This window comes from Microtus ochrogaster, linkage group LG9 (assembly GCF_000317375.1).
Source record: "Microtus ochrogaster isolate Prairie Vole_2 linkage group LG9, MicOch1.0, whole genome shotgun sequence".
Classification (NCBI taxonomy): Eukaryota; Metazoa; Chordata; class Mammalia; order Rodentia; family Cricetidae; genus Microtus; species Microtus ochrogaster.
The window spans coordinates 14,040,459-14,054,428 of record NC_022034.1 but is presented as its reverse complement, the minus strand read 5'-3'; the positions used below and the strand labels follow the sequence as shown (position 1 = coordinate 14,054,428).

General features: G+C 46.1%; 1 protein-coding gene across 1 annotated transcript in view; it reads left to right on the top strand.

Annotated features, from left to right (window-relative positions):
- The window catches only part of Tiam2 (T cell lymphoma invasion and metastasis 2), a 143,793-nt gene that overhangs the window by 24,225 nt on the left and 105,598 nt on the right, over positions 1–13,970 (top strand). The window contains exons 2-3 of the mRNA XM_026787339.1: positions 6,260–6,369; positions 7,639–8,844. Of these exons, the coding sequence (XP_026643140.1) occupies positions 7,645–8,844 (1,200 nt within the window). The 5' untranslated portion in view covers positions 6,260–6,369; positions 7,639–7,644. The remainder of the gene's footprint in view (positions 1–6,259; positions 6,370–7,638; positions 8,845–13,970) is intronic.

Below are 13,970 nucleotides of genomic sequence, written 5' to 3'. Positions count from 1 at the left end.
TGTACATAAATATAGACAAGGTTTAATGGCTGATAATCAGTTACAGATCTGAAATTGCAGATGATGAAAGATTTGCCATCACATTACACAAACCAGTTTACAGCAGAGGGAAATCATATTTTTTTTTTAAGGTGGTTTCACATAAATTTCCCCACCTGACTCAATCTACACGGTGGGCATGCTAGATATTTTTTATCTTTAGTTTGCAAATGGGAAAAATGAAATCCAGAAAGGACGAGTATTTCTCCCAACATCTTAGATGCCATACCAGACCTAAGTCAGCCTTCCCCCAACTTTGATGATACAAACCAGACCAAATTCTGAGCCTTGTCTCCTGCATGGCTGAAACATCTCTGCCTGACCCAAATAAAAGATGTCATCAGACCTCATGGTGGGTAGTGACAATGAGCCCCTATCTTATCTGGCTCTTGCTCTGGCTAAGGGATTTGCCACTGGGCTGTGAGGAGCCTCTGAGTCCAGCCTTCTAATCTCTCAGAAACTGTGGAGCCTGTCAGTGTCTGCTTGTGGTAGAACTCGGGATTTACTGTCTTGCTCAGCCCCCCAGCTCTGATCACCCCAGCATTTGGACCCAGCCCTTCTTATGGTCCCTCTGACTCCCGGTCCCTCAGCACACTACCTACCCGCTGGCTTCTTCTGCTTCTCCATCTGGGCTTGGCTCAGCCTGAAGATGCTATAGTCCTGGTTTGTTTTGGTTATCTTCTCTCCTGCTGTAAGCCCTGTACTCCTTTGAGAACAGAAGCATTGGCCATCAGGGTATCTCACTCTGAAGGCAAATGACAATGAGGTAAGTCTTGAACTTCCTCAAGGAAGATGTTTCTCTCTGGTAGCTCACCATGATTGTTGTAATTTTGATTGCCTATTTGTAAAGTTGTATACATTTGCTGACATTTTCTGATCACAATTTAAAAACCAGAGAGCCCCCTTCTATTCCGGTTTGTGTTGAGCTTAAGAGGCCACCTGGCAGTCATATGAATAGGGGATGGGGAAAATGAAGGATTTCTTTTTAAGGCTCTTGGGATTGTAACTAACTTGAGCAATCTGAATCTTACTATTATATAATAAATGAAGGTAATTATGTGACCCTTTGTGCATGGCCTCCAAACTTTGCTCTGTGCCCTGCTCAATGCCCTGTGCATTTCATAGGACCTTTGTTCACATTCTATTCCTATGAACTGTAGGCCCCACTGTGTCTGAGACGCCTACTATATATTATTGTAGCTTATATACCTTCAGGTGTCCTGTTGCAATTTGGTATATTCTAACATATATTTTTGCTACTTTCAAGTGCCAAGCCTCATAACTACATCTTTTTTTAAGTTTACAGGATTTTTTTGGTTATTGTTTTATTATTTTGGTTCCAGTCTCTTTACTATCAAAACGAGTTTTTAAAACCCAAATACCATAAATTTACCTTTGTAAAGGAGTGGAGGGGCAAAGGTTGCTGAAACTTTGACTTACTTATTTTCTTCTTTTTGGACAACAATCATAGCTGAAGCCTGAAGGGTAAATATCTTTGTCAAAGTCGCCAGGGACAATAGTTTTATAGTGTCTCGCAGGGGTTACCCTGCCTGTCAGTGAATTTTGCAGATGTTGGATGTACTCTTTTTGGTGCCGTTTGTACGGTGGCTGCTCCTTTTTCCAGTGGGGGGAGCTGACCAGGTGTGGTGAACATCTGGTCAGCATTTGCCTCTGTTAGTGTGTGTACTGCTGTTGGCTTCCCTCACCACCACCCACACACACTTTGGGCTCTTTCCTGTCTCAGTAAAGGAAACTTAGCCTCATGGCCTGTGAGTCTGTGGGTCTGCCATTCAAGCACAGTCAATGGAGAGAGAGCTGGCTTTTGGTCTGTGTCCAAATCAGTCCTCTAAGCTGGGAGTTGCCTTCATCGATCCCACAGGTGTTCCCAGAGGGCTTCCTGTGAGCCTATGGTTCAGGCATCTCTAGTCAGACAGGGCTGTGGTGAAGGATAGGGTCTTCTGGTGCATTTCCTTAAAGTAGTTAAGGGCCTGGGCACGCACTAAGTTGGGAGAGTGCTTGCTTGCCCAGCTTGCACAGAGCCCCAGGTTTGATCTCAGCACTGCATAAGCTGGGCCTGGTGGTACATGCCTGTAATCCCAGCCTTTGGGAGGTGGAGGCAGAACCAGGGGTTTAAGGTCAGGCTGAGATACATGAGGCCTCATGCCACTGAAATTAAAAGCTTCTCTTCTCTTCTCTTCTCTTCTCTTCTCTTCTCTTCTCTTCTCTTCTCTTCTCTTCTCTTCTCTTCTCTTCTCTTCTCTTCTCTTCTCTTCTCTTCTCTTCTCTCCTCTCCTCTCCTCTCCTCTCCCCTCCTCTCCTCTTCCACTCCTCTCCTGTCCACTCTCCTCCTCCCTCCTGTCCCCTCTCCTCCTCCTCCCTCCCTCCCTCCCTCCCTCCCTGTTTCCCTTAATGCCTTGGGTAGCAGGAGAGGCAGTGGGAGACACGGCCTGTTAGCACAGAGGCTTCTATTCAAGTATAGACGGGATTCTTGTCTGCAGTGGGACAGTATTTCCGGATGGGTCGGTATGAAGTAAAGTCATAGTTTAAGGAAGAACCTGGTGAGATGGCTTAGTGTAGATAAAGGCACTTGCTGAGCAGGCCTGTCCACCCAAGGTTGATCCCTGGATCCTTGTGAAGATGGAAAGAGAATAGACTTTGTTCTCTGACTGGCACATGTGTACCATGGCACGCATGCCCCTCCCCATATGGACACAATAATAAAAAATATTTTTTAAAAAGAAAAATTTCTAATATAGATTTTTAAGTATTTGTGTTAAGGGCACATTTGAGAGCTCTTTTGGGGAAAATACACTTAATTGTGGATGTATGTGGACTTCGCAAGAGAATATCATTCAAAGAGACCTTAAGTAATCCTTTAAGAATTTATTTTTATTATTTTCAATTATGCATATGTGTGCATGACAATATATGCTAGTAAGTATAGGTGCCTGCAGAAGCCAGAGGTATTGGAGCCCCTGGAGCTGGAGTTACAGGTAGTTGTGAGCTGTCTAATAGGTGCTGGGAACAAAACTCCAGGCCCCTGGAAAGGCAGTACGTGCCCTTAGCCACTGAGTCATCTTTCCAGTCCAATGGACATTATTTCTGAGAAATAATGATCTCTAAGGTGCTTTGGGCAGGATTACAAGCTTATAAGACAAAGAATATTGCTCAAAAAATTTTTTACTGACCATAGTACACAAGAAAGTTAGGGCTTGTGTGTTGGTTGTAATCTGTGGTCTTACCCCAAGAGATTTCCATGCAGTTACAGTGCTACCAATAAAAGGTTCAAATTCAAAGTTTAAACTTTGCTGTTTCCCTCCGTTCATTGTTAACATTCTTATCTGCAATCTCTCAATTGATATCTCTGGAGGTGATGTCATGGTAAGTTCTGTTGTATTGAAATTCTTGACCCTTTTTGACAGGGTCTCCGGGAGTCTAGGCTGGCCTCAAGCTTGCCTCTCTGCAGGTGGGAAGGGCCTTGGACTTGTGACACTCCCTCCACCTCCTGACACTGGGGTTACAGTTGTGTGTCATCACAGCTGGCTTATGGGGTTCTAGGGTAGTGAACCCAGAGCCCTGTGCATATTAGATAAACAGCAGCTGAGCTACATCACCCCCTGTCCTGACCTTCTGGGTGAGGTGCCTTCCAGTCTCAGCCAGCTGCAGGGCACAGACTTCCGCTTGGCATGATACACTCTTCTGCAGCTCTGAGCACCGACCTCTGCCATCCAGGAGTATCTGACAGTTGGCCTCGCACTGGCACGTATGTGTGGCTCTGGAGTACCCTGCGGGGTGCTGCTGGATCAGAAGGGCCAATGAGAGAGGCCCAGGAGCCTTTCTCTTTCACGTTGCCACTGGTGACAAAAGTATTAAATTGAACGCAGAGGCTCACTCCCTTCATTGACTCTGAAGGTCCAAGAAGCCATAGCTGGGAACATCTGCAGCCATTTTTACCTCCCTCAGTTTAAACACACACTGTGCCGTGGGGAATAGACTAACAGTTGCTCAGGGTGTGTACTTCACAGAGATGGGACTCCGTGCTTGTGCTCCTATGTCAGACTGGGCCTGTATTCCCATTACTGTCCCTTCTTGGTGTATGTATAGGGGAATGGCTCACTGTAAGGCAGGGGGAAGTCACATAGCAGGCTGTATTTTAGTTTCATTAATTAGGTGTTAGCCTCAGTTTTAATTGGTTCAAATGAGCCATTAAGCTTCCTTCTTGCACCCTTGACTCCCCCCCCCCCCCAGCGTAAAACATGTTTGTGAGGATAGAACCAATCAGGGGACGTGTGGCTTTGGCTTTATTGAAAGGAACCTGGGTCCAGTGCCACTGGCTTCTCCTCTCTTCGCCTTTGTAAGTCATGATGGATCCATCCTGAGGATGTACAAGAGCCAATCAGCAGGCAAAGAGAGGCTCAGCCTCAGGACTCCTCAGGGAGATGTGAATGGAAACCCAATGAGGAGCCTCTACCCACGGTGGTGGCAGTGTTAGAGCGGTGGGATACAGAGTTGGTGGGGATGGGAAATGATGCAGCTGTTGTGAAAACAGCTGGGTCCTTAGCGGACGAGGACCACTTCATCTAGCGGGTCCACTTCCGGTCCCTACCGAGGAAGGCTGGAAGGCATTATTTGTTCACCCATGTTGACAGCATCATTATCCATGTTAGCCAAGAGGTGGAAGCAACTCAGACGTCTACCATAATCAGTGAATAGATGAGAAGAGTGTATATGGCCACGCTCCATGCACATGGAGGGTGTCATTAAACCCTAACAAGGAAGGGGGTTCTGGCGGGTACTCTCATGCGTGAACTTCAAAGACATCATTCTTTGTAGAATATGCAAGCAGCAGGTGGATCAATATTTTGTGATCCTCTTTTATGGTGTGTACAGAGTTGTCACATTTGTGGAGTCAGAAGGTAGAGCAGTGATAGCCAGTGGCCTGGGGTGTGAAGACCAGCGCATCACTGCTCTGGAGTTTCAGTCCTGCAGGTAGAAAAGGATGTAGCAACGGATGGTGATGATGGCATCCCGACATGGGATGCTTAGTGTTGTTGGGCCAAAACTGAGGAAGATGGTCAGTCTTGTTAGGCATGCTTTAATATAGTTATGGAATCAACTCCAGAAAAGGAGCTCAAAAGACCTCTCTCGACTCTTCATCACTTTGCTGTTTATATCTGTGAGACAATAAAGGCAGAATGCCACCAGATGGCACTTCCCATCCCAGCCCTCCCCACTTAGATGGCTACCTTGTCCTTTGGAGGGTGACCTCTGGCCCCCACCAACACATGCTGGAGAAAAAGTCAAACTCATGAGTGAGGTCAGCCTCCCTTGTAACTTAGAACGTTAGGCAAGGACTGTGATTTTACTTGGAGCTTTTGTTTGTATTCCTTGGGCAAATAGAGAACAATGTGCTGTTCTTGTCCTGCAAGGGGGAGGAGGGAGTGGGAGGAGGCACATCCCTACAGCCTTGTCAGCAGAGTCTGTTTTCCAGGGAGTGGTGACAGATGAGCCTGGCTTATTTGAATGCTCTCACCTGCTTCTGCAGCCACAACGGCTGTCATTGGCTGTGCTCAAGGAACGGACAGTTCTGGCAGCCTGTAGATCTCTAACTACTTGATCAATCGGGAAGCTCACAGACATCTTGTTTATTATCTTGTCAGTGTGTTGCTTTAGTTCATAAAACTGTTTTATTTATTTATGGGGTGGGGACGTACATGCCATGGTGTGCATTTACAGGAGTGTCCCTTCTCTCCACCACATAGCATCCAGGGACCTAACTCAGACCGTCAGGTCTAGCAACAGATTCCTTTGCTCACCCAGCCATTGACAAGTGATTTTTGATCATTGATACTTTATTTCTGGATAATCTATATTAAACCATTGGGTTATTTATTTACTTATTTATGCATTTTAGAGATAGGATCTGATATAGTCCAGACTTGTAGCCTAGTACCCCAAATTTGCTGCATAGTCAGTGATGGCCTTGACTTTCTGGTCCTCCTGCCTCTGCCTCTTGAGAACTGGTATTATAGACATATGCCGATGTCTCTGTTTTAAGCCATGCTGAGGATCCAATCTAGGGCTTTGTAGGTTATTAGCAAACACTACCAATTGAGCTACCTCCCCAAGTTTACTTTTTTGCCTTTCTTTATTGGGTGTCCAGTGTAAAATGCTTGATGGAGTTTTCATGTGTTTTATTTGTGTGTGTTTTGGTTTTCAGGATCACCTCACAGACTCACAGCCCCATGCTTGTTAAGTGCCTGCCTCCTTCCCAGGAGCTGTAAAACCTGCCCAGCGTTAACCTGCCTCCCAGCAGAGGCCAGGCAGCAGGTAATGACAGCTGAGATTCGTGGACCTCTCAGGAAGTATGGGACTCATTGAGTAATGAAGAAGGGTTTATTTGCTCCAGTGGCTGGGGTTTTAAAGTATTTATTTGATAGCTGCCACGAACCAGATAGCTATCCATTTGATTTCTGCTCTGCGAGCTTTGATGTGCAAGAATGAAGAGTTTAAAAACCTGCTAAATATGCCTGGAACCTGACAGGAAGTGCTGTTGGCTCATAACAGTTCCATGCTGATGAGCTTTAAAGGGAGGCTTGGAGCAAATCTTAATTTGCATTTTGCTTACCTCCTCAACTCCTTGTGCTAACTGGAACTTTAAAGGGAATTTAAAGAGACCAGAACCTTTTTCTGTGGCCCACATCCTAAACTGTAAGTATTTGAATGTTTTCTCCCAAAGCATTCTAAAGTTAATTGACTAGGGCTGTGGTTGTTTGGGAACTCGGTATGACAGTCATCTGGCTTCCAGGGTTCTGCACCTGTAGATTCATCTTGCTGTCAATTGGATAATTTTTTTTTAATGACAACACTAATGAACTTGTCCAAACAATTCTCTTGAAATGATTCAGCGGAAAACACAGAGTGACACCGGTTTCCATGGTTTTTCCATTGTCAAGCACTGTATGTGTAATCTGAGAGAAAAAGAACACGGGGCGGTACATGTTGGGGTACGTTGTCAGTGCAAAGATTGCACTCAAAGACCTGAGTTTTTGGAATCCCCAATATTATATGAGCTGTTGGCCTCAACAATGATTCCTCTGGAATGAAAATGTAATTTCCCCGACACCTCTCTGATTGTATGCCCATGCATGTAGACTCTCTTCCATTTTTACTTCAAAGACCATCAGCCAACATTGGGTCTGAAGGGCTCTACTTTTAGCCGATAGTTTGATGCCTGTTCAGTTTTGACAATGCACCACTGATAGTGCACTTGAAATCCCTAGCCCATGGGTTTTAAGGGGATTTAAAGAGACCAGAACCTTTTTCTGGTGCCCACACTCTAATGTATTTGAATACTTAGAATGCAATAGTCCATGTGACCAGTGTGGCCTTTCGCAACTGGGGAACCAGTTCATCACATGACTCTCGTCTCTGCGCGTTTGACTCTGGTCAGGCATGGAAAGAAATGTCCTGTACCCTCCAGTCCTCTTGTTTAATATTATTAACTATTGTTAGTTATTGTATTTAGAAAAGCCAGTCTTGCTGCAGTGTAATTTAGATCACGACTCATACTGATACAACTGTTCTCTGGTTCTTTAGGTTAAAATGGGGAACTCTGAGAGTCAGTATACCTTCCAAGGATCCAAGAATCATAGCAATACTGTCACCGGTGCTAAGCAAAAGCCTTGCTCCCTGAAAATACGCAGCATTCATGCAAAAGATGAGAAGTCGTTGCACGGATGGACTCACGGAAGCAGTGGAGCCGGCTACAAGTCCAGGTCCCTAGCCCGAAGCTGCCTTTCTCATTTTAAGAGTCACCAGCCTTACGCCACCAGACTCAGTGGGCCCACGTGCAAAGTCTCAAAGGGCACTGCCTACTCTAAGCACAGAGCGAACACCCCAGGAAATGACTTCCAGGGCAACCATGGTGCTTTCTTGCCCGAGAATGGCTTCCACTATGTTGGCCACGAGTCAGGGGAGAGCCACGTGACCTCCAGGGACTGCAATGGACACCTCCTCACCTGCTACAGGAGAAATGAGAGCATCGCAGGGTCCACCCCACCAGGCGAGGACCGCAGGAGCCCCAGGGTGCTCATCAAGACACTGGGGAAGTTAGATGGGTGTTTAAGGGTTGAGTTCCATAACGGTGGCAACCCCCACAAAGGGCCCTCTGAAGACCCCAGCGGACCTGTGCAGCTGCTGAGATACTCCCCTACGTTGGCATCGGAAACCTGCCTGGTGCCAGAAGCTAGGCGGGATTCGGGTGCAGACTCCCCAGCCAGCCAGCGCCCCTCTCCCACTGACTCTCACCTGCGCTCCAGCAAAGGCAGCTCGCTGAGTTCGGAATCATCTTGGTATGACTCCCCATGGGGCAATGCTGGAGAGATGAGTGAGGTAGAGGGCTCCTTCCTGGCTCCTAGCACCCCGGACCCCAGCCTCCCCACCAGCTTCCCACCCAGTGACACCAAAAAGCCTTTCAACCAAAGCTCTTCCCTCTCCTCCCTCCGGGAACTATACAAAGATGGCAGCCTGGGATGCCGCTCTCCCTCTGGAACCTGCCGTTCTTCTGATGAGTATATCGGCTCCCAAGTCAGCCTGAGCAACCGCGTCTCATTTGCGTCTGACTTGGACGTGCCCTCCAGGGTGGATCACAGGGATCCCATGCACTACAGTTCCTTTACACTCCCCTGTCGCAAGTCCAAAGCCTTAACTGAGGACGCCGCAAAGAAAGACACCCTCAAAGCCAGAATGCGTCGTATCAGCGACTGGACAGGAAGCCTCTCTAGGAAGAAGAGGAAACTGCAGGTGACAACACGCTGGGGTCCGGGCAGAAGGGTCCTAGAGTTTCCCCGTCTGCATAGTGATGGTTATCTGTGATGATGTTAGGTGGGAGCCGGTGAAGGGAAGAGTTTAGCTGGACCCAGCGTGGCTCCTTTTCTGATGGGGGTTTACTTTCTCATTCGCTTCAGACGTGCGCTTTGATTCATAGCGGCCAGCTCCCGTGTCTCCATGTTTTAGCCAAGGCATGGGGCAGGACACCACTACTGAGTGGGTGGCTGAAGGATAGACTGATATTTCATGGTTCTGGAGTTTGGAGAGTTGGGAGTCACTGTGGTGAGATTCTGGGTAGGGTCTATTCCCGGCTGCTGAAGGTTCTGACCTTACACAGCAGGGAAGGGAAAGGGGGACCCTAGTCTCTTTCTTTTCTTACAAGGATACCTATATCTTCAGAACTCTAGCTCCCGGCTCTCATCTAAACCTAACCCCCACCAAAGGCCCCTGTTACTGTCTCCGTTAAGACTTCAGCTTAGGCTCCAAGGCAGGAAAAGACAGCATAGCACTCAGCCGTAGCACCCGGATCCTGTACTCAATTGGTTTGGCACTGTGTGCAAGCCCACAGGCCTGGTTCTGAAGCTGGTCCAACTATTCTTGGAAGGCATAGACCTGGGTGAAGGTCCAAGTGACTGGTAATCTAAGGTCTTTCAGTCATCAAGTCCAAATAGAAATCCCTAAGTTCAGATAGGGAGGCCTTCTCAACTTGATATTACTTGACATTTAAGTTGCTTAATAACCAATCATAAACCATGGAGAATGGACGTGCATATGGTGCTAGAGATGGAGCCCATTGCCTTGAACATACTGGGCACGTGCTATTACCACTGAGCCAAATCCCTCCCAGCCCTTTGGTCTATTTCAGTTTATTTACTTAGTGAGGTTATGAAGTCAAAAGGAGTCTGATTAGGGCAGTCGGTTTATAGGGGAATGTTGTCTTAACCCTGCTAGATACATACATTCATGTGACTATATAAAAAAAATCATGGGATGTTAATAACTGGTAACAAGATAACCTCTCCTGGAAAAACATTACACTATTTATAAAGTTCACCATTAGTTACTTCCTTCTTGGGTATGGTGTCTGCCATCACCACCCTCTCTCCCAAGGGAGATAAAGATCAGGTGGCTACCATCCTATTTCCAGGACCTCGTTCTTATCCCTCAGTTTAGTAATTTTCTTTTTTCTTCCTTCCTTCCTTCCTTCCTTCCTTCCTTCCTTCCTTCCTTCCTCCCTCCCTCCCTCCCTCTCTTTCTATTTATTTATTTATTTATTGAGACATGGTTTCACTGTAGTTTTAGAACCCTTCTGGAATTAACTCTTGTAGACCAGGCTGGCCTTGAACTCACAGAGATCCACCTACCTCTGCCTCTTGAGTGCTGGGATTAAAGGCGTGCGCCACCACTGCCCAGCTCAGTTTAGTAATTTTCTTGCTCTTGAGTTATTACCTCTTAGGCCAAATCACCAAACAGATGCTTTAGGCGTTTGCCTTCTGGCTCTTGTTTCCCAAGCATCTCACAGCGCTTGAGCATAGCATGGTGTTCAGCCCCTGCTGCCCCAGGGCTGTAGTAGCTCACATCTTTGGTTCCCAGTATTACAGAGCTGGCTGTGTCCAGCAGCTCTCACCAAATCCCCTCATTCATGCTGTCATGGAATACCATTTTCTGTTTGCTCAGAGCATATTTGTCACCTGTCTTTGTGACATACAGTAATCCTGAACACATCCGGGTCCTTTCTCAGTAGTCCAGACCATGTCCATTACCATGGTGTGTGGATCACTTTCAGCCACTGACTGCCCAGCCTTCACAGGGCCACTGGGCCTCCTTCGTATCTGTGCCATGCACAGACTTTCCTCTAAAGTATTGTGTGCCATGTGGGCTTATGAGCAAAATAACTAGAATTTTAAAAAGAGAAATGTAATGCTAGAAAGGACCTCCATATCTTAGAGATGAGGAAAATGAGGGATCAAGGAGTTTTCTGTCTCCCTGGTCAGGTAGTGGGGAAGCTTGTTGGCGGCCACATCTGTAATACCTTGGACAAATGCCAAGAAGTTGTTGATACTGTTAATTATTGATGAATAAGATGAAAGATTTAATCCTCTTTGTTTTTAAGAGACCCATTAGGACAGCTTTTTGAACGTTTTGTCTGTGGATTCACCAATGATTGATTATCTATAGATGTGAACATGATTGACTTTTTTTTTTTGGTAAATAAATTCCAGTCCTATTGTCCAGACATTTCTTTTCCTTTCATAGAAAAGATTAGGATAAAGTTCTTAAAGATGTAATCCAGCTACGTGTGATGGTTCGGGACTGTTATGCCAACTACTTGGGAAGCTGAGGCAGGGAGATCAAGATCTTTCTGGGCTACAGAGTGAGTTCAAAGATAGCCTGGGCCACTTAATAAGACCCTGTCTCAAAGTTAAATAAAAATATGTCTTGGGACATAGTTCTATAGAACAGTACACATGGAAGATTCCTGAAGCCCTAGGCTCAACCCCCAGTAGCTCACACAGAAAAAAGGCAATCCTTGCACAGGAGGAGTTTGTGAAGATTTGCTTTAGCAAGGCGTTGAAGCGATAGCTACTTTCTCTCACCCACATAAACTTCTATATGCCAGCAGAGTGATGATTCAGAAAGCTGGGCTTGATGGACAGGCATTTGTTTTGATTTAAGAGATGACATAAAAGGAACAGCTCTTTCAATACAGACCTTTAATTCTATCCTCATGCGTGTGAGCCTGAAAACCAGACATCTGAAAAAGAATGCCATGCTAGGAGATAGAGAAGCATGCCACCAGACAGCGCCTGGTAAATACCTCCTATCAAATTCAGCTGACAAAGACCCTCATCCTGTCTTGGCTAAGCATTTTGTTCTTTGAGTCTGGACAGAATAGGCTTTGCTGAGTCAACAGTGCCCCTGCCCCCATCTCTGTAACTTGGGATGATGAAGTCTTGTTTCCCTGTTCAGGATACATTGTTCATTGTAGTCCACAGGTAACATGGGTCTGTTCCACTCTCTGAGACCCTAGACTGACAGAACAGCAGTCATGAAGAGCATGTAAACTACTGCAGCAGAGAAAGTTGTGTCTTCACTTTAAAAGCTTTCTCTCAGAACTGACGTGTTACCTTCTGCTTACATTCCCTGAGCACAGCAAATGATAAGGCCAGGCCTGACTTCATGAAGGGGTGTGGAAACAGTTCTTCTATGTACCTTGGGGAGTGGCTTGTCACAGGGAGAAGTTAGGACACTGAGACCCTGTTTCTGGCCCCCTCTAATGATCAACCCTCATTTCTATTCTGAGGTGATGTTGTCTCAGAGGCCAGCAGTCTTTTCCTGGCCGGAGGTGAGGTCTGTAGACAAGGACTCAGTCCTTTCCCTTGCATATGAGGCTAGAGATGGGGTTTCCTCTAAGGCATCATCTTTTGCCTTTTCATCTTTATTAGGATAGAGTTAATAAGCAGAAATTGAATATATTTAGCATGTATAAGCTGATACCTTGACATTCATATACAATAGGAATGGTCCCCATCACCAAGCTAGTTCACACAGTCACCACTAAACACAGTTATTGAGTGGGCTTTAAATTTTATTGTGAGACTCTAAATAATCTACTGCCTTGGCGTATTTCATATGTGCAAAGGACCCTCAGCTTCAGTCATAATGCAGCATAGCCGATCTCTAGAACTTTCTTGGCTGGTGTAGCCAAAGTTTTATACCTGTGCAGCCTCTTTCTTCACCCGGCCTCCATGTCCACCGAGTTTGGATTCTCACATAAATGAGATGGGCCGTGCAGTGTTTGCTTCCCTGTGGAGTGATGCTACTTTCATCCCCTCTTCTTGCAGTTGTTAGTGCCCTGGTCATCAGGTGTTGACTGAGGTTTCTGTCCCGCCTGGTCCTGTAGCTGTTAAGTCCCAAAGGATCACACATAGGTCTACACCAATCACAAACTGACTAGCCCACTAACTCAGGCTTCCCATCAACTTTTATATTAGCCCATTATTCTTGTCTATGTTAGCCACATGGCTTGGCACCCTTCTTGGTGAGGCAGTCACATCTTGCTTGCTCTGTGTCTGGATCATGACTGCAGACTGCAGAATCCTCTTCCCAGAATTCTCCTGTTCTCATTGCCCCGCCTCTACTCCCTGCCTGGCTACCAGCCAATCAGCATTTCATTAAACAAGTACAAGAAACAAATGTTTACAGGGTAAAACCATCGTCCCACAGCAATCAACCACAACAGTGTTAATTGGTCATATGCAACTTGGGTGCGGCTCTCTGCCAGAGATTTGCTGCTTTCGAAACACCCGGCTAAGTCTCTCGCAAGGAGAGAGATTCTCCCCGTGGCTAGGGGCTGTGAGTTAGGGAGTCTTGGCTGCTGTGACATTAGTGCAGCTAAAAATGCAGCCTTCCTTCATGACCTAGGAGTTTAAGAAAAGTCTCAGCAAAGCAGCGGTTAAGAGCAGAATCTCCAAGTATTTTGAATTTCCCGAATGACTCATAGCAGCTGTTTGATTCGCTCCTTGAAGCAGAGGTGTCGGTATATAAATAAGAACAACCACAGGACATGGTGTAAACACACTGGGAGATGCTAGCGTGATTAGTAAGAGCTGTTTGTGTTCTGGGCTCTGTTTTTAGCACCTGGGCCTTGGAAAACCCTCCTCCATTGCCCAGTGGCAGCTTTCCTATAAAAGACACCCAGTGAATGTCATCTGATTGGTTTTTAGATGAAATTTCCAGAAGAAGCATCAAAAAGAAAGGAAGGGAGGAAGGAAGGAAGGAAGAGAAAGAAAGAAAGAAAGAAAGAAAGAAAGAAAGAAAGAAAGAAAGAAAGAAAGAAAGAAAATATCTCCACAAGGTGAAGTGTTCAAAATAGGGACCTGGCTCAATGACCCCTGATCCAGTTTCTTCTCACTTTGATTTTGACAAAAAGGAAATAGTGTGAGAAGCTCACCAACAGCTGAGTAGTTGACTGTTGTTATATGCTTGATGCCTAGCCTTTAATGGCTGGGCCATGTCTCCAGCCCTACTCGGCTGTTTTTTTCTTTCCTTCTTTCTGTTTCTCTTCCTTTCTTTCTTCCTTCCATCCTTTCCTCCCT